General features: G+C 37.3%; 1 protein-coding gene across 2 annotated transcripts in view; it reads right to left on the bottom strand.

The window, feature by feature from the left end:
• acad11 (acyl-CoA dehydrogenase family, member 11) overlaps positions 1-27,191 on the bottom strand; it is a 145,461-nt gene that overhangs the window by 7,646 nt on the left and 110,624 nt on the right. For both annotated transcript variants that reach the window (XM_059524414.1, XM_059524413.1), the window contains 5 exons: positions 25,342-25,414; positions 20,154-20,239; positions 19,793-19,864; positions 19,198-19,352; positions 18,720-18,836 (listed from right to left, as the gene is read on the bottom strand). In XM_059524414.1, the coding sequence (XP_059380397.1) occupies positions 18,720-18,836; positions 19,198-19,352; positions 19,793-19,864; positions 20,154-20,239; positions 25,342-25,414 (503 nt within the window). The remainder of the gene's footprint in view (positions 1-18,719; positions 18,837-19,197; positions 19,353-19,792; positions 19,865-20,153; positions 20,240-25,341; positions 25,415-27,191) is intronic.

The raw sequence follows: 27,191 nt of genomic DNA, 5'->3' as shown, positions 1-27,191 counted from the left end.
CGGCATCCGAGAGGCTAAGAGACAGCACTCTAGGAGAATAGCCCATCAATTCAGCGACAGCAGAGACACCCTGAGCCTGTGGCAGGGGATACAGACCATTACGGACTACAAGCCCCCACCGCGGACCTGTGACATTTATTTTCACTGCACAGAAGACTCCACTTCCTCCCGATGACCAGGTGATGACGCTGACCCCGGACAGCGTGAGGAGATCCTTCAGCAGGATCAATGCACGCAAAGCTCCGGGTCCTGACAACATTCCTGGGCGTGTACTGAGAGACTGTGCAATGGAACTCACTGATGTCTTCACAGACATTTTCAACATCTCACTTAGTCAGGCTGTTGTCCCCACATGCTTCAAAGCTACCACCATCATTCCAGTCCCGAAGAAGCCATCTCCATCCTGCTTCAATTACTACCATTCTATTACACTTACTCCTATTATCATGAAGTGCTTTGAACGGCTAGTCATGCACCATATCAAGTCTGCCCTCCCCCCTCCCTGGACCCCTTCCAGTTTGCATATCGGTCCAACCGCTCGACTGATGATGCCATCACAACTGCCGTTCACTCAGCACTCACACATCTAGACAAAAAGGACTCATACGTCAGAATACTGTTCATAGACTTTAGTTCAGCATTCAACACAATCATCCCTCAACAGCTCATTCACAAACTGGACCTGCTGGGGCTCAACACTTCATTGTGCAACTGGCTGTTGGACTTTCTGACTGGAAGACCTCAGGCAGTACAGGTCGGCAGCAACACATCCAGCACCATCACACTGAACACTGGGGCCCCCAAAGGATGTGTGCTGAGCCCCCTCCTCTTCACTCTGCTGACCCACGACTGCACACCGTCACACAACTCCAACCTCTTTATTAAGTTTGCGGATGACACGACTGTGGTGGCTCTCATTAGCAGCAAAGATGAGACAGACTACAGAAGAGAGGTGAGCCGCCTGGCTAGGTGGTGCAGGGACAACAATCTCTCTCTGAACGTGGAGAAGATGAAGGAGATTGTTGTTTACTTCAGGAGAGTGCACCCTCAGCATCATTGTTAATTTCCTTAACAAAGATGACGACGAAAAATATTTGTTAACTAAATTTTTTTATGTGGCTAAGACACACTGACAAGCTAAGAATAATATCTGATGACGAAATTATGACGAAATTTATGCCGCATTTTTCGTTAACTAGACAAGACTGGAATATAATGTTATTTGAGGACAAAATTCTAATTGTTGATTCAATTATATAGGCTATTGTCCTTCAAAAATGCGATTGGATAAGGGGCGTTTGTATATCTAGTCAGTATAGCAGCTGCAGTAGATGGATAGGCCAATAAAACGCGAACTAGCGATCTGACACAATGGCCTCAGCACCCCGAAAGGGTAGGGATGAGTTGACCAGTCCCGTTTTTTTTCCCGGGAGTCACAATTCGTTGTCGATTAACTTACACTTAGTGAATGCGGGATAGGTGGAATCATGCTGATAGAAGTACTCTCTCGCACGACTTCCTCAGTTCTCACATAAAGCGTGCGATCAGTTCTCAGCGCTCAAATACACACACAACAGTCCAAATTATTATCGTGTAGACTAGAGTATTTCACGTAAATACAGTAGGTTATGGATTAAGTGAACGTGAACAGGTGGGTGAAAACTGAACATGTGTCAGTATTTCATGCATGCCTTCCGTCTTAAAGGGAAGGCATTCCAAATTAAATACCTATCTGTCATTAATGTTACCCAACAAAAGATGTTAAATAAATGTATACATGTTAAATATAACCTACTGTATCTAAAAAATGAGTTTAATTTGTACCTCTATTGTATTTGTCTAATTGTGCTTCTTATATATATATATATATATATATATATATATATATATATATATATATATATATATATATATATATACATATATACAGTACAGACCAAAAGTTTGGAAACAATACTATTTTTATTGTTTTTGAAAGAGGTTTTTTCTGCTCATCAAGCCTGCATTTATTTGATCAAAAATACAGAAAAAAAAATAATATTGTGATATATTATTACAATTTAAAATAATTGTTTTTACATTTATTATACTTTAAATTATAATTTATTTCTGTGATGCAAAGCTGAATGTTTAGTATCATTATCACATGATCCTTTAGAAATCATTCTAATATGATGATTCATTATCAAAGTTGGAAACAGTTCTGCTGCTTAATATTTTTTTCAGAACATGAGATACTTTTTAGGATACTTTGATGAATAAAAAGTAAAAAAAATAAATAAATAAAAAAAGAAGCTATGTTTTGAAAATATAAATATTTTGTAATAACAATATACACTACTGGTCAGTAATTTGGGGTCAGTAATTTTTTTCTTTCTTTTTTTTAAATAAAATCAATACTTTTATTCAGCAAGGATGTGTTAAATTGATAAAAAGTGATAGTAAAGAAAATATATTATTAGAATATATATTATTAGAATTTTTTTTTTTATTTTGAATAAATGCAGTTCTTTTTAACCTTTTATTCATCAAATATATTAGACAGCAGAACTGTTTCCAACACTCATAATAAATCAGAATATTAGAATAATCTCTAAATGATCATGTGATAGACTGGATGTTACATGTGACACTGAAGGCTGGAGTAATTATGCTGAAAATTCAGCATTGCATCACATGAATAAATTATTTTTTTAAAGTATATTCAAATAGAAAACTATTATTTTAAGTTGTAATAATATTTCACAATATTACTGTTTTTTCTGTATTTTTGTTCAACTAAATGCAGGCTTGATGAGCAGAAGAAACTTCTTTCAAAAACATAAAAAATAGTAATGTTTCCAAACTTTTGGTCTGTACTGTATATATATATATATATATATATATATATATATATATATATATATATATATATATATATATATATATATATATATATATATATACAGTACAGACCAAAAGTTTGGACACACCTTCTCATTCAAAGAGTTTTCTTTATTTACATGACTATGACAATTGTAGATTCACACTGAAGTAATCAAATCTTTGAATTAACACATGTGGAATTATATATGGAATTATATACATAACAAAAAGTGTGAAACAACTGAAAATATGACATTCTAGGTTCTTCAAAGTAGCCACCTTTTGCTTTGATTACTGCTTTGCACACTCTTGGCATTCTCTTGATGAGCTTCAAGAGGTAGTCACCTGAAATGGTCTTCCAACAGTCTTGAAGGAGTTCCCCGAGAGATGCTTAGCACTTGTTGGCCCTTTTGCCTTCAGTCTGCGGTCCAGCTCACCCCTAAACCATATCGATTGGGTTCAGGTCCGGTGACTGTGGAGGCCAGGTCATCTGGCGGAGCACCACATCACTCTCCTTCTTGGTCAAATAGCCCTTGATGCCTTCAGTGTGACTCTACAATTTTCATAGTCATGAAAATAAAGAAAACTCTTTGAATGAGAAGGTGTGTCCAAAACTTTGGTCTGTACTGGTCATAATATTTTTATAAGTTGCTCCTTTTTCACTTCTGTTATCCCAAAGATGAAAATTGTTATAATTTATTCAAGATTTTTTCCAAATTCAGTCCTTGATTCAAATTTCTCATAAGCTTAATTTATTTGGTCAAAAGACGGAATAATGAATGATTATTTTAATTTGAAAACTACATATAAAATAGCTACCAAAATAAATTTTGGTAATTACAGTTTGGCTAAAACTATTGACTAAAAGTAATGATTAAAGTTGACAAAAATGCAATGACTTTTTGTCAGCTAAAACTATGAAAGACTCAAATAACTCAAAATGTGACTAAGACTATTTACTATTTTTGTCTAGACTAAGACAAAATCAAAAATGCCTGCCAAAATTAACACTGCTCAGCATGCTCCTCTGACCATCAATGTTGCGAATGTGGAGAGAGTGAGCAGCACCAAGTTCCTGGGTGTGCACATCACAGAGGACCTCTCCTGGACCGACAACACTGCAGCACTGGCCAATAAATCACAGCAGCGTCTCTACTTCCTCCGCATACTGAGAAGAGCCAGAGCCCCATCCCCATCATGTACACCTTCTACAGAGGCACCATCGAGAGCATTCTGACGAGCTGCATCACTGTGTGGTATGGCGCCTGCAGCGCGTCCTGCCGCAATACTCTACAACGAATAGTGAGAGCAGCTGAGAAGATCATTGGTGTCTCTTTCCCCTCCCTCCAGGACATTTATTGAACCTGTCTCTACCGTAAAGCACTCTGCATTGCAGGTGATCCCTCCCACCCATCACACAGCTTCTTCAGTCTGCTACCATCAGGGAGGAGACTGCTGAGTCTCTAGGCCAGGACCAGCAGACTGAAGGACAGCTTCATTCATCAGGCTGACAGGAAGTTGAACTCGCTCCCGAACTTGGCCCCATTTCCCTCTTTTGCCCCAGGCACTACTGTAATATGACCCCACCCACCCCACCCCCACTGACATATGATGACATGCACCAGTCACTTTTTGTAGCATTGGTCTGCTCACTACCTTTTTCAGCATAGAACTGACGTCATTCTACTACCTCTTCAGTCAGTTTAAATAAAAGAACTGCTCTTTGAGCCCTTTGTCACTTTAATCAGACTGAATAAGCTTTTTTTGCACAAAAATCTTTTTATCTGCACTGTTTGTTCACTTCACTGGTTTGCACTCTATCTGCCATGTGCCTTGCGCTGCTTTACTTAATTTTTTTTTTTTTTTACATGCCCTTATTGTATAATTGTATTTTATATTTTATATTTGATCTAAATTTTTAGGCTCTACTGTTAGTGTTATCTGTCTGCACCATGGGCCTGAGAGTAATGCAATTTCAATTCTCTGTATGTATGTACTGTACATGTGGAAGAATTGACAATAAAGCAGACTTGCCTTGAACTATTTAGTGAATATTTGTAAATATGTGTGGTTTAAAACAGCTGGAAAATGTAAAGTTTACTGCAGTTCTATGTATGTTTTGCCATTCAGGTAGTGTTATTAACGTTAACAAAGTATTTAAAAAAATTGTTAATTGAAATATATATATATATATATATATATATATATATATATATATATATATATATATATATATATATATATATATATATATATATATATAATAGGCCAAAATATAAGCAATTCTATGAACTGAGAAAAACTGAATAAAAACAGATATAAAATTAATAAATAGCTAAAAAATCTTTTAGCTATGTTCATCTGTATTTATAATATGAACATTTAGCTTTACTTAGGATGTTCATGAATTACTAGCAATTGCATCGCTAGTAATATAGTAAGCATTCCTATTGACATTGATAACCTGTTTTTAGAATTGAGGAAATTAGTGAACTTGAGGTAGAGAATACTATAAATTAATTAAGGAACTCAAAAGCTAAAGATGCCTTTGGTCTTGATTCTGTATTTTTTTTAAACTCATAAACAGTCTTTAATCAAACCTCTTACACATTTAATCAATTTATCAATTAAACAATGTATTTTCCCAAGCTCCTGGAAAACAGCTGTGGTAACACCCATTTTCAAGGCCGGTGATAAAACACTGGTGGAGAACTATAGGACTATCAGTATACTACCTGTAATATCCAAGGTAGTAGAGAAATGGGTGGCGAAACAGCTGACTACTCATCTTGGTAAAGGTCATACAACACTGTATCCAATGCAGTTTGGCTTTCGAAGTAATCAATCCACAGCCAACTGCTTTTTTATCTAGAACATCAAAATGAATTTAAGAATAAAGGATAAATAAAGGAGGCGAGGTGGGTGCAATATTTAAAAAAAAAAAGCCTTTTTTTTTTTTTTTTTTTTTTTGTGGGTATGCAATCAAATGGATGAAATCATATTTAACTGACAGGAAAACAAAGTACACGCATTGACAACACTCAATTTACATATCCAAACTGTAAAATAGGTGTCCCTTAAGGATCTACATATACTGGGTCCCCTTCTGTTTAGTCTCTTTATAAATGACCTGCCCACTGTTTGTCCATCTGTACTTGGGTTTAATTAACATGTTTAATTAACATGTTTGCATACACTTATTTAGTGTTGATTATGTGATCTAAAAATAAATAGCAGTTGAATATTTTGGGCTTTGTTTTTAATTGCACCTTTAATAGTATAGTAATGTGCAAGTGATCGGGCTCCCAGTGTATTGTTTACAGCTTTCGCTAAGATAGATTTTTTTTTTATCCTTAAAGTTTTGATAATAATTTAAAGATATAGCCAAAGTTTGTTTGGTGAACCACTAAACCACAGATACAACCTGTATTGTTCAAGCTCTTGTTCTGTCCAGGGTGGACTATTGCAATGCTCTCTTGGCAGGTCTTCCAGTCAGTTCTATCAAACCTTTACAATTAATCCAGAATGCGGTAGCAAGATTCATTTTTAATGAACCGAAAAGAATACACGTCACACCTCTGTTTATCAATTTGCACTGGCTACCAATAGCTGCTCACATAGAATTCAAGGCATTGATGTTTGCCTACAAAACCACCACTGGCTCTTCACCCATTTACCTAAATTTATTACTTCAGACTTATGTGCTCTCTAGAAGCTTGCATTCTGCAAGTGAACGTTGCTTGATTGTGCCATCCCAAAGAAGCACAAAAAGTCACTTTTACAGACTTTTAAATTAAATGTTCCCTCCTGGTGGAATGACCTGCCCAACTCAATCCGAGCAGCTGAGTCCTTAGCCATTTTCAAGAATCGTCTTAAAATCCATCTCTTACATCTTTATTTGACCCTCTAATTTTAGCACTCACTATTCTTAAAATTTTTTTTTTTTAAATCTAACTACCTTTCTAATCTTTTTCTATTCTATTTTCTTTTCCTTTATTATACAATTACAGCCGTGGCCAAAAGTTTTGAGAATTACATAAATATTGGAAATTGGAAAAGTTGCTGCTTAAGTTTTTATAATAGCAATTTGCATATACTCCAGAATGTTATGAAGAGTGATCAGATGAATTGCATAGTCCTTCTTTGCCATGAAAATTAACTTAATCCCAAAAAAACCTTTCCACTGCATTTCATTGCTGTCATTAAAGGACCTGCTGAGATCATTTCAGTAATCGTCTTGTTAACTCAGGTGAGAATGTTGACGAGCACAAGGCTCGAGATCATTATGTCAGGCTGATTGGGTTAGAATGGCAGACTTGACATGTTAAAAGGAGGGTGATGCTTGAAATCATTGTTCTTCCATTGTTAACCATGGTGACCTGCAAAGAAATGTGTGCAGCCATCATTGCGTTGCATAAAAATGGCTTCACAGGCAAGGATATTGTGGCTACTAAGATTGCACCTAAATCAACAATTTATAGGATCATCAAGAACTTCAAGGAAAGAGGTTCAATTCTTGTAAAGAAGGCTTCAGGGCGTCCAAGAAAGTCCAGCAAGCGCCAGGATCGTCTCCTAAAGAGGATTCAGCTGCGGGATCCGAGTGCCACCAGTGCAGAGCTTGCTCAGGAATGGCAGCAGGCAGGTGTGAGCGCATCTGCACGCACAGTGAGGCGAAGACTTTTGGAAGATGGCCTGGTGTCAAGAAGGGCAGCAAAGAAGCCACTTCTCTCCAAAAAAAAACATCAGGGACAGATTGATCTTCTGCAGAAAATAGGACTGGGGCAAAGTAATATTCACCGATGAAGCCCCTTTCCGATTGTTTGGGGCATCTGGAAAAAGGCTTGTCAGGAGAAGAAAAGGTGAGCGCTATCATCAGTCCTGTGTCATGCCAACAGTAAAGCATCCTGACACCATTCATGTGTGGGGTTGCTTCTCATCCAAGGGAGTGGGCTCACTCACAATTCTGCCCAAAAACACAGCCATGAATAAAGAATGGTACCAAAACTCTCTCCAACAGCAACTTCTTCCAACAATCCAACAACAGTTTGGTGAAGAACAATGCATTTGTTGGATGGAGCACCGTGCCATACGGCAAAAGTGATAACTAAGTGGCTCGGGGACCAGAATGTTGAAATTTTGGGTCCATGGCCTGGAAACTCCCCAGATCTTAATCCCATTGAGAACTTGTGGTCAATCCTCAAGAGGCGGGTAGATAAACAAAAACCCACTAATTCTGACAAACTCCAAGAAGTGATTATGAAAGAATGGGTTGCTATCAGTCAGGATTTGGCCCAGAAGATGATTGAGAGCATGCCCAGTCGAATTGCAGAGGACCTGAAAAAGAAGGGCCAACACTGCAAATACTGACTCTTTGCATAAATGTCATGTAATTGTCGATAAAAGCCTTTGAAACGTATGAAGTGCTTGTAATTATATTTCAGTACATCACAGAAACAACTGAAACAAAGATCTAAAAGCAGTTTAGCAGCAAACTTTTTGAAAACTTATATTTATGTAATTCTCAAAACTTTTGGCCACGACTGTATATATAATAAATAAAAAAAAAACTCTAACACTAGCTTCTCTATTATTTTTCTATTCTATCTGTTTTCTTTTTATTATATCATTTAAAAGCCCTTGCTACGTGTACTGCGTTTAAGCTAACTGAGACTTGTTATAGCACTTATATATCACTGCTCTTGTTGTTTTTGATTGCTTCCAATGTCCTCATTTGTAAGTCCCTTTGGATAAAAGCGTCTACTAAATGATTAAATGTAAATGTACATTTACAAATGTATGCAGAGGACACATGCTAAAAATAAACAACAAGCTGCACACCAACTGACTGAGTGGTATCCGACTTTAAATATCTGGGAATCATCCTAGACTCACAAAAAAGGTTGCCAATATTGTCAAATTTAATCTGGCAAATTTTAAGCACATAAGATCATACCTACGAATGAAGGCTGCAAAAGCTGTTCTTGCATGCTATGATCTTTTCAAATTGTTCTTACTGTTTAACCAGCTGGTTGCAAGCCAATAAAAAAATATTGCAACCATTGGAGTCACTTTATAAACAGGCATTAAAGACATTGGACCGTAAGGGTAATAACTATCATCATTGTCACATAATCAAAAAACAACATGTTTAGCTTTGAAAACTACAGACATTTTGCTGATGCCTGTCTTGTCTTTAAGGTACTCCGTGGGCTTGCTCCCCCACCACTGTGCCAGTTTATAACACAGAAAGACAAGGTCAATAGAGTAACCAGAGCAACCACCAGAGGGGACTGCATAGTTCAATATAGACAAAGTAGGACTGGAAACACAGCCTTTTCTGTCAGAGCCACGATTTTTTGGAATAGTCTGCCCTATGAGTTAACCCTCTGGAGTCGATTAACGCATATACGCGTTATGAGTCATTTTCTCCTGATAACCCCGAAAAGAACTTAAATTACACTTTCAGTTTTAATCGAACAGATAAGAGCAATACATCAATCGAATCTGTAAAGGGTCTACTTTTTTTGGATACAGACATAATAACAACAAAACTTTGTGCAATTATAAAAAAAAGATAACAAACAAGGTGTGCTGTCTGCAGCCTTTGTCTGCGCTGATCTTCATTTACAAACACGTCATTAAAATGAACTGTTACTCAGTGAATACTCAACGAAGAGACATGAGAGAGAGATATCTATAGAAAGCTTGACATGTCTACTTTTAAATTAAATAAGTGCTGCCGAAAACAGATATTCTGTGTTAAAGTAATCCATATGAAAACAACGCGATGTCCGTTTTTCAAGTCTCCCTTCATTATATCTAATGTGACCACGCCCCCGCGCTAAACGCGCTATTCAGATTCAAACTGAAGCGCGCGGCTTGAATACGCCCATAACAGAAGAAAAAGCAGCCAGACTGTTCTTCAAGTTTTTATTTTACTGTTTGCTTCGCGATGAGAGGAATAAGACATAATTCACCCCAAAAAGATGTGATGTGGTTGAGGATTTGAGAAATGGATTTCCTCAGAAAAAAAGAAGTGTAATAGTCTCTCCTCTTTAAAAAAAAAAACAGATTAAATCTTGGATTAGGAACAATTATAATTGTAACCATACACCAAATTCTTTAGTCCACGAACATGCTTTTTTTTCTTTCCCTTTCTTTTATTAGGGGCCAAGCACCGAAGGCGTTATTCTTCTTCTTCTTCTGCCGCAAGTCTATGGCAGCCCATAGAACCGCTTGCGCGAAAGTTGTAATGGTTTGAAATTATGATAGAGGACAGTCCCGAAATTAAATATAACAAATTTTAAATCTCTAACTCTAATTCTCTAGCGCCACCACTTGTCCAAAGTTTCAATATTTTTATGCTAATAACTTCTGAACCATTAGCCAGAAAATGAAAATTCTTTTTTCCTCTGATTCTTTAGCTCATGCCAAGTCGAATGAACCCCAAAATTCAAAAAAGTTATGGAATTCAAGTTGATTCGTCCAACCGTTTTGAATGACACGTGAACAAATTTGAGGAAAAGCACACAAAAATGCATGTGAGGCTTTATCTCGGTAACGGTTTGGCATATTGAGACCAAGTTTGGTGTGTGTTATAATAACCATGACTCAAAACTACCCGCCGTGTTTCGACCCAGCGCCACCTAGTGGTCAGGAGATATGAAAAATGCATATTTTTGCTTATAACTTCTGAATGGTTTGGCCAAAAATCACGAGTCATGACGTGAGTCATGTCGTGTCGAATGATATCCAATTTTCCCGTGTCAGCCATTTTAGGCGTCGGCCATTTTGAATTATGTTTTAAAATGCTGTATTTTTTTACGCATTATCATATTGTTACGAAAATAATTACAAAAATATTCGGCTCCATGCCCTGAAGGTACTCAAAAAGTTTGGTGGCAGCGCCACCTTGTGGTCAAGAGTTATAATGAAATTTAAAAAAAAATGCTAATAACTTTTTAATAAATTATTATTTAATTATTATTATTATTATTGACTATTGAAAGTAAAATGTTCTCCCTATATTCTTTGTGTCATGCCAAAAGCATTGATACCAATTATGCAAAAAAAATTGGCCATACTTCCTGTTCGCCATTTTGATTAATGTTGAAAATCTACTTTTTCGAACTCCTCCTAGACCGTTGGTCCGATTTTCACCAAACTTGAAGCTGATCATCTTCAGACCCCACTGCCCAAAAGTTATGGATTTTGTGTCGATATACGAAACAGTTCTCATTAAGCGCATCAACGAATTTGTGGGAAGGATGCCAAAATGCATTTGAGGCTGTATCTCTGCAAAGCTTTGACATATTTGCACCAAACTTTGTATCTGTCATTGTCACCTCAAACTGACCATGCCACGTAAATTTGGTAACAGCGCCACCTATTGGTCAAGAGTAATAAACCATTAATTAACCATGAATAATTACACTTTTAAAAATTCTAATAACATTTTAATGCATTAGCCTATTGCAATGAAACTGGTCTCAAAATATTCCCTGGCTTATGCCGATAACATAGGTACCTAATATGCCAGAGTAAGCTGAACTTCCGGTCCGCCAGGGGCGTAGCTATCTTTTCAGAAGTGAGGGGGACACACACAGAGACATATATATAAATATATATATATATAAAACATTACGACATAATATTTCTGTAATCTACATAGCCTACTGGTCAACAGTTTTTTTAACAGTTAGATTTTTAATGTTTTGAAAGAAGTCTCTTCTGCTCACCAAGCCTGCCTTTATTTGATCCAAAGTACAGCAAAAGCAGTAATATTGTCAAAAAAAATTTACTATTTAAAATAACAGTTTTCTATTTGAATATATTTTAAATGTGATGTACTCCTGTGATCAAAGGTGAATTTTCAGCATCATACCTCCAGTCTTCAGTGTCACATTAATCAGAAATTATTCTTAATATGCTGATTTGCTGATTATCAATATTTAAAACAGATGAGTACATTTTTTTTCAGGATTCTTCGATGAATAGAAGGATCCAAAAATCAGCATTTATGTGAAATAAATTTTTTTTTGCTACATTAGACACTATATCATTCAAAAGCTCAGTCAGTTTATATATATATATATATATATATATATATATATGTAGTGAGATTTATGAGCTCTGTCAAATAAAAGGCAGTAAAGGTTTCAGTTTATGTGTATGCCTGCATTATTTAGAAATTAATACTTTTATTTAGCAAGGATTCTTTAAATTCATCAAAATTGTTAATAAAGACATCATTTTAAAAGAGATTTCTATTTCAGATAAATGCTGCTCTTCTGAACTGTCTATTCATCAAAGAAACCTGAAAAAAATTCTACTCAGCTGTTTTCAACATTATCATAATAAGAGTTTTTTTTCTTGTCTTTTCTTTTTTTAGCAGCAAATCAGAATATCAGAATTATTTCTGAAGGATCGTGTGACTGGAGTAATGATGCTTAATAAATAACATTTTGAAATATATTAAAATAGAAAACAGCTATTTTAAATAGGCTAGTAAAAACATTTCAAAATTTCACTGATTGCAGTACTTGGATCAAATAAATGCAGGTGAGACTTCTTTAAAAAACATTAACTTACTGTTCAAAAACTTTTGACTGGTAGTGGATACTATAGGCAACTGTAATTTCTCTGATTTCTAGCTTTTAATTGGCTTAGAAAACTATAAATGCTGGACGATAACAATTAATAATGATTTGTTTATATACTACAAACACTTTTTATCTCCTAATAAGGCAGAATCATTTCTATACTGTAATAAATGCTATGTCAATTAGCACTGCATTGTTCATATGCTTTATCACCTGCTGGATATTTTTTGGACTTGAAAAAAACAATACCGAAAACAACTGTTTCATACAGCGATAGCTGGACGCTGTTGCCCATATTAGGAGTTTCCTGTTATGTCTTTCTGCGCGAGAGTGCCCTCTGGCTTCGAGTATGAATGAAACACACACTGCAGGAGAGTTTAGCTCTGTGGTGTTCATTTCGCTTTCTCGGTCCGAAAAAAACATCAGGTCATGTGCAGACTATCCTGTCTCTGAGTTTAAATCTATATTTATTCACACCAGCTCTTGAAAACCTCTATACGTACACACTTGCCCGAAAAAGTGCGGGGGACGAAGTTCCGTGATGTTAAAAGTGGGGGGGGGGCACGTCCCCCGCGTAATCTACGCCCCTGCGGTCCGCCATTTTGATTTATGTTGAAAACCGACTTTTACGAACTCCTCATCAACCATTTGTCCAATTTTCACCAAATTCGAATCAGATGATCTTCAGACTGTGCTGACAAAAAGTTATGAATTTTGTGTCGATAGACAAAAACGTTTTTGCATACCACAGCGATGAATTTGAGGCATCATGCCAAAATGATTTGATATATTGACACCTTTTGGTCAAACTTCATAAGCCAAGTAATCATGCTAGTAGAGGTTGTATTTATGATTTTTTTTTTAGCCATTTCAATTACAATAATCCTAAAATTGCTGTTATTGCTTATTAATGCATTTGGTATGATGCTCCATGCCATGCTTAGCTCCTCAATTTGCCGTTTGAGTGCTTGGCCCCATAATTGCTGCTTGCAGCTATATTTTATATTGTATTCACTTTATACTGTAATTAAGATGAGGGCTAGGTGAGGTGAGCAATATATTGTCTGTTTGAGGGTATGTTCATTTTTTGTTAAAATTCTGGCTGTATTTATTACATTGCTATTGTATTTATTAAATTTATAGTGTATTTTTATTGACTTTTGTATTTTTAGGGTGCCTGTTAAGACCTAGCTAGGGACAACAGATGGAAACTAGCACTTGTAGCTCACTCTGGCTTGTTTACAGCAAGTAACTTTTTTGTTAATCAATGAGCATTGTCCCTATCAAATAAAAAAAAAGTAATAATACAATGCTTAGCCTATGTGCGATTTATTGTGTTTTTTTATATAAAGTATTTTTAACCATGCAGCAAATGTTTTAAAATATCTTTAAAAATGTATTATAAATCAGCCATCTTTTTATATAAGCACATGGGTGGATCCGTGTCTGCTTTGTCATTGTGCATTGTAAGTAGTGGTGCGCCCTCATGGGACTGAAATGCCCTCGCAGGTTTGCCATCCTGGCCCCAGACCTGATCACAACCATGGAAAGGGTTTTTTATTTTTATTGTTTTACTTGCTCTGTGCTCTGTTCATTTTGTCAACTTTTTATTTATTTATTGATTTATTTATTTATAAAATATGTAGTCCCAAAGGGACAAGGTGATGGGTATAAATTAAATATGTATAAAATTTACATTTTAATGATTTTGAGTTTCCTTTATATCCAAATGTAAAATAGAAATAATATGGTGATAGAAATAATATGAGTTTGGTGTGGGTAAACTGTATTTCAATACTTTTGTGATCAAATGCAAAATTTCTCTAGGGAAAGCAATGCTTTTCAGGAGGAGGTAGTGGGACAGTTTTGCAATTATTACATTACGTTTACATTATTCATTTAGCAGACACTTTTATCCAAAGCGACTTACAAATGAGAACAATAGAAGCAGTCAGGTCAAACAAATGCAGCTCTCAGGAACAAAGTTTGTTGGCTGGGAGACAGAGAGCTCTTGACCCTGAGTCCCATGTACTCAATGTGGCTGAGAAGGAGGGACCTGTGGGATATTAGTTCGGCCTCTGACTGGGCTAAGATGAGCCAGTTGTTGACGTAATTCAGAATGCGGACTCCCATCTGCCTCAGAGGGGAGAGGGCTTATCCATGCACTTTGTCAAAGTGCGAGGAGCCAGGGACAGTCCGAAGGGAAGGACCGTGTACTGATATGCCACTCCCTCAAAACCAAATTTCCAGAATCGTTTGTGATGGGGAGCTATCTGGTTGTAAAAATAAGCATCTTTCAGATCCAGAGAATAGAACCAGTCCCCTGGGCATATTTGCGAGAGGATCTGCTTCAGGGTAGTCATTCTGAACAGCTGTTTCATGAGGGCATGGTTTAGGTGTCTAAGATCGAGGATGGGCCTGAGACTGCCATCATTTTAGGGGACGAGGAAATATTGGCTATAGAAGCCCGACTTGCTCTGAGCTGGTGGAACCATTTAAAAAAAAAATTGTTTTTTATTTTTCTCGCTATAAAAGCGGCTGTTTGTACGGGGACTTTTGGAACAGGCCCAGTATTAGCAACAATTTTTGTAAGGGCTTTAGGGACCCGGAACAGAACGGGGTGCTTGAGCGCACAGCAGAGGGTGTTTTGTGGGTTGCCCGGCACTAGCGAGATGGCAGGAAGTGCTTCATTGCCTGAGATGACTTCTGTGCTGCTGTTAGACACTGCAAATCCCTTGACAGTGTGTCTAAACAGGATCGGAGAGTCAAGGAAAGGGACCTTGTCAGCCTCCTTAACCCTTTAACCCATACAATCACATCGTTGTGATCAGTCTCTGTTGGTCCCTGAAGCGGTATGATGAGAATTTTCAGTGCGTCACATCATCAACTGCTGAAATTAAATACGCTTCCGCGGATCCAGAACAGACGCGCTGAGTGCTTGTTATATTATCACAAATATTAAGTGTTTTCAACCATATAATGCTTATTTTAGGTTTCAGACATTTAAATACACAAGTACTAACAAAACCATACATTTACAGTTTGTAAAATACACACTGATGTCTATGGAAAGAGCAATAATGATCCTTACAAACATAATCTGATGACATGTTTTTACTGATATCAAATACAGATTGTGAAGGTAACTATAAAGTTTACTCTGGTCTTCTCCCAGTTTACCGGAGACCTACAGTACTTTAATGTGTTTCGGGAGGAGAGGATGAATTTGCGTGTTGTAAATCCCACAGGTCAGATTCAGCACAAACTAAAATGGTAGTGCCCATCACTCACTATAGATCAACTAACACAGTTGATATAAAATATATCGGGGATATCAGATATTTAATAGTATACTAAGCATATATGTGAATATTTAGAAAAAAAAAAACTGGAAAAACGAAATAAGAGCGATCCATGTGTCATACAGATCTATTGTAGGTGCATTGTGTCACATGAAAAGCATGAAGCATTGCCATGGAAACAATAAAGTGATACATTCTAAAATAACGGTATCCTAAAAAAAAAAAACTCACGTGTGAAAGGGTTAATCTCAGTAAGGTTTAGCCAAATGTGGCGTTCCAACACCATTAAGCTGGCCATTGACCTCCTGATGGCCTGTGCTGTAGCCTTTGTTGCTCGCATAGCCAGGTTTGTTGCACTGCACAGCTCCTTAAAGGCTCCGGGGTAGGGTCCAGACTCATCTATGACGAGCCATGGAGTGCAGAGATGAGGCCACCTGCCTGTCAGAGGAGTACAATCGTCCAACAAGGGTAGATGGGGCTTGGAGGGGTGAGTGGCCTTCACTTTCCATCCAATGGTAGTGGGTGGGCAGAGGTGTGCAGCCAGTGACTCATCGAGAAGAGGCATTTTTTTCCTCAGACTCTTTCCTCAGTGCCATCCACTGAGGAGAGCGCAGAAGACGAGGCCAAGTAGGGAGCGTGCCATGACTTCGTGAGCTCGTCATGGACTTCCGGAAAAAAAAGACAGAGAGGCTCACTGTCGATAGGCCTGGGTGGCACCCTGGCAGGAACCATTTGTCTAGACAGCTACTGTATGAGTAGGCAAAGTTCGGCAACCATCCCTAGCTTGGTGTCGCTAGAATCGGCAGATGGCAAAGGGGCGGAGTCAATAGTAGAGCCCCTCAGAGTCTGATGTGCTGTTATCCAATAGCTCATCCTCCATTAAACCGAATGAGACAATTTTTCTCGCATCCACTGAGGGACGCCGGTCTAAGTGTTGAAAGAGGTTGGGAAAATCCTCTCTGCTTGGGAAGGGCGAAGCACGCGGGATCTGGGCTGGCGTAAGCTCGCTTGTTGCTGAGTGCTTAGTCCCCTTACCGTGCTGTTTTTCCTCACAGGTCCCTGGGAGGGAGAAAATGGGAGATCGCGAGGGGTAGAGTCGCTCTCTGAAAAGAAAACAATCCAAGCACACAGATAGGCGAGACTAATGTTCACGCAGTGTGAACACTCCATCTCAGTCAGAGATGCATGTGGCTTGCCCAGAGAGGAAACAAAATCTGAGTGGCCGTCGTCAGCATGCAGTACAATCCTGCAGGAGCCGCAATGAAGGTGCAGCATTTGAAACAATGCTGCTGCTCTCTTAGTAAGCAAAGAATAGCTTTTTTAGGCTCACCGGATGGCGGCAGGGGACAAGCTGGTGTCTGCGCCGAATGCTGAAGGCGGCTCGTAGAGTGGGCGGGAACAGCAGCGAGGCACAGAGGGAAAGGTAACTTCTGTCAGCAGCGAGGCATGCCAACGGTGAGCACTTCAAGTCCCGTAGATCAGTGAAAGAAAAATAATTGTTGCTGAAGGAGAATTGATTTGAGATCCTATGCCGAAATGCCCGCTTATATAGCCAGATGACCACACCCATTCTGGCTTTCTCTGGTGGGCTTCATTGCCATAGGCTTGTGCAGCTCTGCTGCCTAGCCATTGGTTTGTTTTTTACTTACTGCAAAAACCAATGGCCGTGCATTTACATTGTGTGATTGTAAAGGCTTCAGTCCTAGGAGAAAAAAAGTTTTTTCCACAGCATCTAGGAACGCAGTACGAGTGAAGTATCGAAAGGGAACTAGTTATTCTATGTTGTTGTTTTTTGTATCAAAGCTAATAAATGTGTTAACTTTCTTAGAAGTGCAACAAGAATAACAATGTCTGCAGGGGGAAAATCCTTTAGGGTCTTCCAGAGGCTTGACCCATCCATCCAATGACACGTCACAATCTGCATGTACCAAACGATCTCTAATAGTTTGTCCTATAGAGTAAACAAAAAGTGCTAAATTGTTAAAAACATGATCAACTGTTAACACATGCCAGCGCTTCGAGATAATATTTTTTACTTTATGACTGAAAGGACTAAATGTGGTAAAACAAATATTATTTATTTGCTGTGTCTTGAAGCTTTCTTAACTGAAGGATCTAAAGAATATGCTATCTCCAAATTCATTCATCTCACACTGTAGGTATTCAAAGAAAGCCTCTTTGTAGACTCGCAGTTTTGTTAGTGCAATTTAGTTTTTTGTTGCAACTTCCATGTAAATGTTCGGTAATAAAATTTTGTTCTAAGGACCTTGAAAACTTTGCATTTTGTCTGGTGTGCAGATTGTCTTTTGCTTTTTGTATTTTTTCCATTGATTGAATCTACGCACCCAATATCTTCTATTTTACTCAATTGCCACAAAATTTGTTTCTTATTAATATCTTATGGACACACATGAAATTAACAAGCTCTGAAAACAATATCTCAGTCTGTTCAAATATTCCTTTTGCATCCCCTTTCAGACACCTGGAACCCAGGCTTAAAGTACTCGCAGTAAAATTAAGTAAGTGGTTCTTAAAGTGTGGGACACAGCCACCAGGGAAGCCTCACATTTAGGTTTTACTGGGAGGAGTAACCAAAAAATGTAAGAAATTTCACGCATAAACAAGAATCTTTCCAAATTTTAAATTTTCAGTGATATTCCTGTTTATTGCGCTATAATATTATCGCACTCTAATCGGGCTCATCTATCCATGTGTCAAAATTCAGAGTTTCTACTATTCTCTGGGGTTAACACATCACTCCCACAGAGTTGAATTCTGAACATCTTCTCCATCATCTACTGGAGTGTCAGTTAATGTTTTAGGTAGGAAAGACAGAGATCTTTAACAGAGACAGGCAGACAGACAGACAGAAGGCGGTGAGTAAGATAGGCAGACATTTGATGCGTCAAGAAAGATTATTTCACTTGCAATTCACAAAATCAAGAAATACCTGTTTCCTTGCAGTCTTGTTGCCCTGTGTGTCCAATGTTTGAGCAGCATGTAGTGTTAACAAACGTGACTGCGAAATGGCGATTCGACACTCAGCTATCCAGTGAGCTACCACCTCCTACAATAAAATGCAAACTAAATTATTACACATGAACAACAACAAACGGACTATATTGCATACTTTAAATCAAACCAAAACTACAGGATTGATGCATGCAGTACAAATAAACCAGTTGCAATGAAATGCTCTTCCACTGGGTGTCAGTAATGCACTGTTTCTTTACTTTCAGATAAAGCCAGCCAGACATCAGAGTATATTTCAGAAGACTTATTTGGAAGTTGTATTGGCCTGGCTTTTCTAATGATAACAACAGTAAAAAAAAAAAAAAAAAAAATGAAATAAAATTCAAAAAAAAAAAATAGATGCAAGGTTGCCCAGAACAAACAGCACATAAATCATATACAGTATGACTACATACGTGTTGGTAAAGCCTCTTTCCAAAAGCTTGTCTATGGGCTGCACGTTGGCATAGCAACTCCAGGGCCCACTCTGCCAGCCCCACAGCCCTCATGCAGTGATGAAGTCTACCTGGCCCCAGCCGCCCCTGAGCAATCTCAAAGCCCCGGCCCTCACCTATAACCAACCAATTAGAGAGCAAACAATTAATTTAATTAATAAATCAGTGAATCAAATGCCAACCATTCATTAATCAGATTGATTATATAATTATTTATGAAGCTTAAAACTGACCAAGTCATTTTATAAATAAATAAATAAATAATAAAAAACAACAACAACAAAAAACATTTTGTTATGTGCCTCCTTTGAATGTTTTTTAAGCTAAATCTATTATGGTTAAATAAATAAATTAAAATTATTTTCTAGTATTCAACTAAATTAATCAAACAATCAATGAATTCTGATTTCACCCCGTGAATAAGTGCCCAAGGCACTAAAGTTATTTATGTTTTTGTGGGCCCATTAGTCTGTAGAAAGTGTATACACACATACAGTAGGTGAGTACATGCACAAACACACAGACACACACATTGATTCTGATGAATTAATCTCACCAAGAAGAATGTTGGAAGCAGGAACCCTCACATTGTCAAAGTGGATCTCAAAATGGCCACCATGGATTGCATCTACAGAGATAAAAACGTCTCACTCTGTAGTAAATGTAAGGGAACCCCTCAGAGGGCCCACAATACACACAATCTTCAATCTGTTATAGCATACTGAAAATTATAAGATGGTGGAAAGACAGAAATGGAAACACAGAGAGAATCAAACAGAGGATGATGAGAGAGTGTTGTGATATAGTGAGACACAAGTTAAAGCACTGACATGAAAATGGATCAGCAAAGAGTGAACCTGAGGTGAGGATCTGATAAGCGTCATGTGGCAAGGCAGATTATTTTACTCAGAACTCACCATCCTGACTGAAAACAGTAAGCGGCCTTATCTTCTTTACTCCTGGTGTGTTTAGAGGGACCAGGATCATACTGTGCAGCCTGTGCCTGAAAAATATTTGCACATGTACACACACATTTACTATATTAATGAAATGTTGGGGTAAAAACACTCCTGAATGAACAGTCGACAACATTACACAGTCATCATGTTACACATAATATTTAAGTAAGTGTATATTGTAATGTCTGTATACAGGTAAATGATTTCTCAGGACTCTCGGGGTACAACAAATACTAATGCAACAACCAGTATACAAAATAATAAAACTGCATACACACTACAAACAAGCATGCAACCAAATACAAAACAAAAAACAAATTATAAAACCAAGCCAAAATTATGCACACATTAAAAGCAAGATGATATAAACTAAATACAAACCAAAATACAAAACAGAAAGCATGCAAAATAATTGCATGCACATTACATGGAACCTCTGAGGTGAAAGTGAATTAAATAAAAATGGCAGAACAGTTAGAGCAGATGAAAAAGAAGAGGAGTACAATCCGCAGCTCGGCAACAAAGTTGATGACTCAGTTGGAAAAGGAGATTGGTAAATAACCACTAAACTGGGATAAATTGCATGAGTTGCTGTAAATGTTATCAATGAAGGAGGAAAGTTTGGTGGATCTTCATAGAAACATAATAGAAAACAATTTGGAGAGGGAGATAGATAGCATGCTGGATTACCAGGACCACATTACTATGTAGAAATCCCATGCAATGAGACTGATGGAGAGAAATGTCAAACAAGAGACACGGGTAAGACATGTCAATGCAAACCACTAAAGATGGCCAGAAACCCAGTCTGTCAGACTACCCAAATTCGTTACTGACAAATTAACCAGACATATAAGCAAATGGCAGGAGCTTTGGAGTCAGTATGAAGCCGCTATTCATTCTAATGCAGCACTGTGTAAAAATAAAAAATAAAAATTCTTATTGGAAAGCATACCTAGCTGATGCAGCAGCAAATGTTGTATCAAGGCTCACAGACAGTAATTAAGACACAGCCATTGGATTGTTACAGAACAGATTTGGAATTAAGTATATTGTCATCGGTGCTCATGTCAAAATTGCTTGATTTCACTGCCGTAAAGAGGCTGTCAGACATAAAGGCCCTGAGAAGTTTATCATGAATGTGAAATTCACATTTGAGGTTTGGAATCAGTGTGTTCCATGTGACACTTATGCCTTTTGTGTTCACTATTATTCCCACTGATGCCAGAGGATATTGATTTAGCCTATACTTGTCAATTTGGACTGGGTGGTAAATGGAAAGTGCTTGAACTTATTCAGTTTCTACAAAATGGAGTGCAAAGCAGAGAAAGAACACTGCAACTTAATAGATCAGAAAGCTCAAAAAAAGGACAGGCCATTAACCAATAGATCTTTCACAAAATCTGAAAAGACTCATGAACCAAGGCTCAAATAATGTAATCTGCAGCCGCCATGCACAATGCTAGTTATGCTCCAAAGGCTTGTGTATATTGTGAGAATCTGAATCCTAATCCTGAAAATTGGTCTGAATATTCAGTGTCTGCTCGATAAGACAAGCTGAAAAAATTAGGAAATGTTTTGCTTGTTTGGGACTTAAACATTCAGCAAAGTTTTTTAGGGTAAATGGAATTTCTTGTGCTAAGTGTGGATGTAAGCATCATTTGTCCATCAGTGAGCAAAATGACAAGTCTAATATTTACACTGACAATGCAGAAAATAGATACACTAACTCAGAAGCTGTTGTGTCATTGGTGTCAAGCACTGTGAAACCAAGGGCTGATGGGCAAATGACTGTACTGCTTCAAACTGTGAAAGTGTGGATAGAGGGTCCTGCAGGTTTAGTGAATAGAGAGAAGCTGAATCTTCATACTTACGGAGCAAGGTGTCCTGTAATTACAGAATGCAACATCGTGAAGTTATCACTTGAAAGTATATGGAATACGAATCAAAGAATAGAAATCAGAGCAATTGGAATTGCAATTTTTTTTTCTCTGAGGACACTAATGATTCTGAACTTTCAGTGTTAACAGAAGCACACTACTACTTGCAAGTGGTATCAGCTAGAGTCGAAAGATTAACTGAATCTATTGTAACTCTGGAAAGTGTTTCTGAATGAGTAATACAAGGACAAATTCCCAGTTCTATTGTAACAGATAAAATATGCACATTGGTTTAGAAAAGATGCAGAGATTTTGAAACAGTTGTATACCTTTTGGGAACTAGAGTCTTTGGGCATACTGAACAAGACAGCTAAAAGTCCAGAAGAAATAGAAGCTGTACAACATTTGAACCAGACAGTGACTTTGAATGATGGACATTTTCAGGTTGAGTTACCCTGGAAACCAAATAAACCACAACTTCAAATAACTTCAGGGTGGCTAAGAAAAGGTTTGAAAACTAAAAGCTGATGTAATGTAACATTTTACACAGAATACAGAGATGTAATAGTATTTACACCAAGTCATTTGTGAAAATGTTTCAGTCACTGACTTGGAAGCAAAGAAAGACCATGCTGTGCTTGGAGAAGAGAAGACACCAACTAAACTAAGGGTAATGTTTGACACATCTTCACACAAGGAGGGTTGTCCATCACTAAATAACTGCTTGCTCACTAGACCAAACTTGAATCCTGATTTGTTAGATGTGCTTATCAAGTTACAAAAAAAAAAAAAAAAAAAAATGCATTCACTGCTGACATCACCATTCAAACAAATGAAGTCAAAACAGCCTAAGGCTTTGCCTTAACTGGATAGTTCACCCAAAAAATAATACAATTTTTCTATCAAACAGTGCCACCTTACGGTCAAAAGATGCATTGCACATATTAAGTAATCAGATATGTAAATATAGTTGTGCAGGAAAAAAATACTTAACACATTTACTAGGGGTGGAACGACTAGTAAAAAAAATCGAACCGTACGGTTCTCCACACACAGTTCGGCATGCTCTAGGACCTTGGTTCAACTTAAATCTGACAACACATCTGTAACACGGTTTGTTATAAATAATATGTTAAACAAACAGTGTTCAGCTAATATATGTTTCTGTTATTGGATGTACATTCTGGCTTCCCAATACATTACAACAGCGATAAAACACCCGGGTGCTGATAGCGCGTACACACATGTGAGACCCCGACAGCACACGTTGATATCTGCGTTTAATGCTGCGTTCAAGTCCACCTGGGAAGTTCGTACTTACAAGTTGACAAGTCGAATTATGATGTTGGGTGCGTTCAAGTCAGTGTAGTCGGCACAAGATGGCAGTGTGTACCTTCCTTTAATAAATTACAAGAAAGTACAACAGGGTTTGTCAACGCTGCTTATAGAAAATGAAGAGGAAAGAATTTGCATCAAGTGTGTTTTGCGTTTTTAATTTTTTTTAAATAATTTATGAAGCCACTTTAATCTGTATTGCATAAAAACTATTAATTGTTATATTACAATCACGTCTATCAATTTCAACTAAAAATTACAGTCAACAACAGACATTGCATCCATGGATGCTGTTATGTTTCTTGTTGACACGCCCCCAACTCGGAAACTCTGAGCTTAAAGAAAATTCAGAGGTTCCCACTCTGTGGTGGCATTCATGTTCGTTTAACTCGTAAATACGATGTATCTGACATGACTTGAACGCACCATAAGATAAACTCATTTAAGCTTTGCCAGTTTAAACATTTAAGAGCCAGAGGACACAAGCTCACGTGTTCAGTGAGAAGATTTGTGCATGCACTCATCCGAAGTGCACAAACCAATGGCTCAGAATGCACGCAAATATTAAGCTCTCTCTAAGTATTGTGTTTAAATGGACAAATTCACACAAAAAGTATGTGAAAATGCCCATCTTGGTAAGTATCCTAAGAGCAGACATGGCCTTAGGCCAAAGATTAATAAAGATTAATCTTTAATTTATACAGTCAATATGCAACGCTGTTTTACATTTCATTACTTTATTCAATTTCTGCACCTGAAAACTAATATTAGACCTACCTAAAAAAAAAAAAAACGGAAAATCACTTATTTTATTTTATTTGTAACTTTGTTGTATTTATTTGTGCTGTTGCTTGTAGTTAGATTAATCAGTTTTTTTTTTGACAGTATAGTTTTTGCCTAAACATAGCACATACGGAACTGTACCGTAAACGTTACTCTAAACCTGTGATATAAACCAAACCATGACTAAGTTGAACCGTTCCATTCCTAACATTTACATACCTCGGGTCTCTAGCGACTCTTAACACTTTTTACAAAAAAAAATATCATAAAACTGGCATTCTTGTATATTTGAATTTTTCTTTCTTGTTATATTGTTTATAATTAATAGTTTAAAGAATACTAAGAAAATTGATGTCTAACTTAAAAAATGAAGGAGGGGGGGGGGGGGGTAGAGAATGATATCCTGGGTTGCTAAAGACCCGAGGTATGCATTTAAGAGTCAAATACTTATTTTATTTCCTGAATAAAAGTACATATTAAGTTTGCTGATAACCTTGTTAATTTTTTAATCATTGTCATGTCCTCTCATCTCTACGTTTTTTCTTTTTTTCTGAAGTAAACAAACTATGACATCCATGTATTCCTAGAACTTTCACTAACAAGTCATTTATTTATATTTAGAAATTAATACATTGGATAATTTATTGACAAATTGATGAATATTCCATTTAAGTGGAACTCCTAGTCCTCAGTAGGCTAACGACAAATTTCCCATGCATTAGGGCATATAATTCAGCCTGCACCAGCTATGAACATGAGGGCCCCAGCTCTGTAAGAGTTTAAGGTTTAGACCTACCTACTGTAAAGCAGTTGTAAAGTTCTAATAAGTTCTGCAGTAAAATGTGATTATAGTCTAGCTAGTACAGTGGCATGTTAAAGCTCAACTGTACTGAGTTGTTTAAAGTAATCTTATTGAAAGAATGCAGATCTCACAGCCACAGGGTCTCATTCCAGAATGTGTGTGCGAGTGTGTCTGTGTGTGAAAGAGAAAGTGAGAGAGAGAGAGAGAGAGAGAGAGAGAGAGAGATTGCAAAAGATCTGCCAGTACCAGTGATAAATAATTTCAAAAATACCTTTTGTGACAGTATGTTAATTTAACCTAGTTATGTTGATAGACTTTTTTGAAGTGCATGTCAGAGATCCAGTACCTGTCACTGTTTGAGTCCAGTGACTTGCTCCTGCACATGACTATGGCAATCTCACACTTTGGGTTACCAGCACCTGGAAAAGAAAGAAAAAACACCTTGTTGGCACATTTTTCTAAAGAAAGGCTATATGAGGATTTAACTTTTGCCTTTTTTCCCTTGTAGGGATTTTTTTGGCCCCAATGAGGAAAACAGCTTATAATTAAGTTATTTGAAAATGGGAAGTCCCTATAAAACATGGTAACCAGTGTGTGTGTGTGTGTGTGTGTACCTGGTATTCCCTATGTTATGGGGACCAATTTTTGAAGAAGAATTTTTGTGTGAAGGGTAGGTTTAGGGTTAGGGTATATAAAATACAGCTTGTACAGTATACATATCAATACACCTATGTAATATCTCTATAAAGCCAGAAGAATGTGTGATTTTTCACAGAACTCAACTAGACTCTCTGATAGTTAAATGTCATATTTATAGTAGACAATAAGAAAAAACACTTCCCTCACTTTGGATTACTTCCTCCTCACTCTTAACCTCAACATAGTTCCTGACACAACACATACCCCTCCTTATATTATCTTTCGACGTAAGGATGGCTGCTGAAAGGGTATGGCGCAAATCACAAAATAATAATGACCTTAATATGTAACAGTCAATCCTCTCTTGATTGATGATTGAACTTTATTGTCCAGTCTGTTTTCACAGAGAGGAAATTTTTCTTTGACACTGTAACATACATTCACTGCTTGCTCTTGCTCCCCTCCTAATATCTCCACTGCTAAAAGGACATACAGGTGCTGGTCATATAATTAGAATATCATCAAAAAAACATCTGCTGTGTGTAGGTAACTTTTCGGAACAGATTGTGTTTTTTTTTTTTGGTTGTAATCACAGTTTATGTTTAACCCCTTTGCTGTCAAAGATTGGCGACGGCCCCAGATTATTACTGTTTCACTTTCACAGCATGTTAAACATTTCTCTCTTACTTGATCTGGACAAACTGTGCATCAGTTGAAAGTTTAAAGGCTCTAGCTTCGATGTTTGACCAATGTTTTGATAAAACATTGTTGCAGTGACATATATTTAGTAATTTATGTGAGGAGTGTAAAATAATAAATCCGCATTATGCCAAATTTTGAATAGAAATTCACCACTCATTCATATTCATTCATGTCTGCAGCAGTTTATTTGTGTTCACATAGAGTCACTGAACAGCGTCAATAAGGATTTATAGACCAAAGATGCATATCTGCGGAGATATATGGATATATTTACTGATGTTTACTTCATAATTCTTCAGACAGAATCATCATTTCTATTCATTTTCCACTGATTTACACCTCTCCCAGCGCTGTCTCTGTGTGTGTGCTCCTCAGTGCTTGTGCTGTGTGTCAGACAGACTCTGATTGGTCCTGCTCCTTGTCAATCATTAGAGTGTCATAACTGGACACCGCCGCATCGTGTCTCATGCTTCCAAAATAATTTAATAAATTGTCTGATGTAGCTTGATGCTAAGGTTAGCTCTAATGCTAGTAATAGCAGGTGCATTTCTTCTTCATAATACATTTCTGTCACAGTAATTCATGTAGGTCGTAAGAAAATGTTTTGTTGTATTTTTATAGTAAGACATTTGATAAATAAGGGCTAAATGCATACGGAGACTGAAGTGAGATAGCAGCTTTGTGGCTTTGTAAAGCTTGAAAATACCACAACGAAGGCTGATAAAGGTGGAATAAAAACAAAAGAATAATGATAAAAGAATAATGCGGATAATGTGTCATACCTGGCGGAGGTGTGAAACAATAGAACCATGAATCGGGGAGTTTTCAAAGCCAAAAACACAGACAAAGCACACA

This window comes from Carassius carassius, chromosome 35 (assembly GCF_963082965.1).
Source record: "Carassius carassius chromosome 35, fCarCar2.1, whole genome shotgun sequence".
NCBI classification, from domain to species: Eukaryota; Metazoa; Chordata; class Actinopteri; order Cypriniformes; family Cyprinidae; genus Carassius; species Carassius carassius.
Note: the sequence above shows the minus strand (reverse complement) of the source record. Positions and strands in the feature narration are given on the sequence as shown.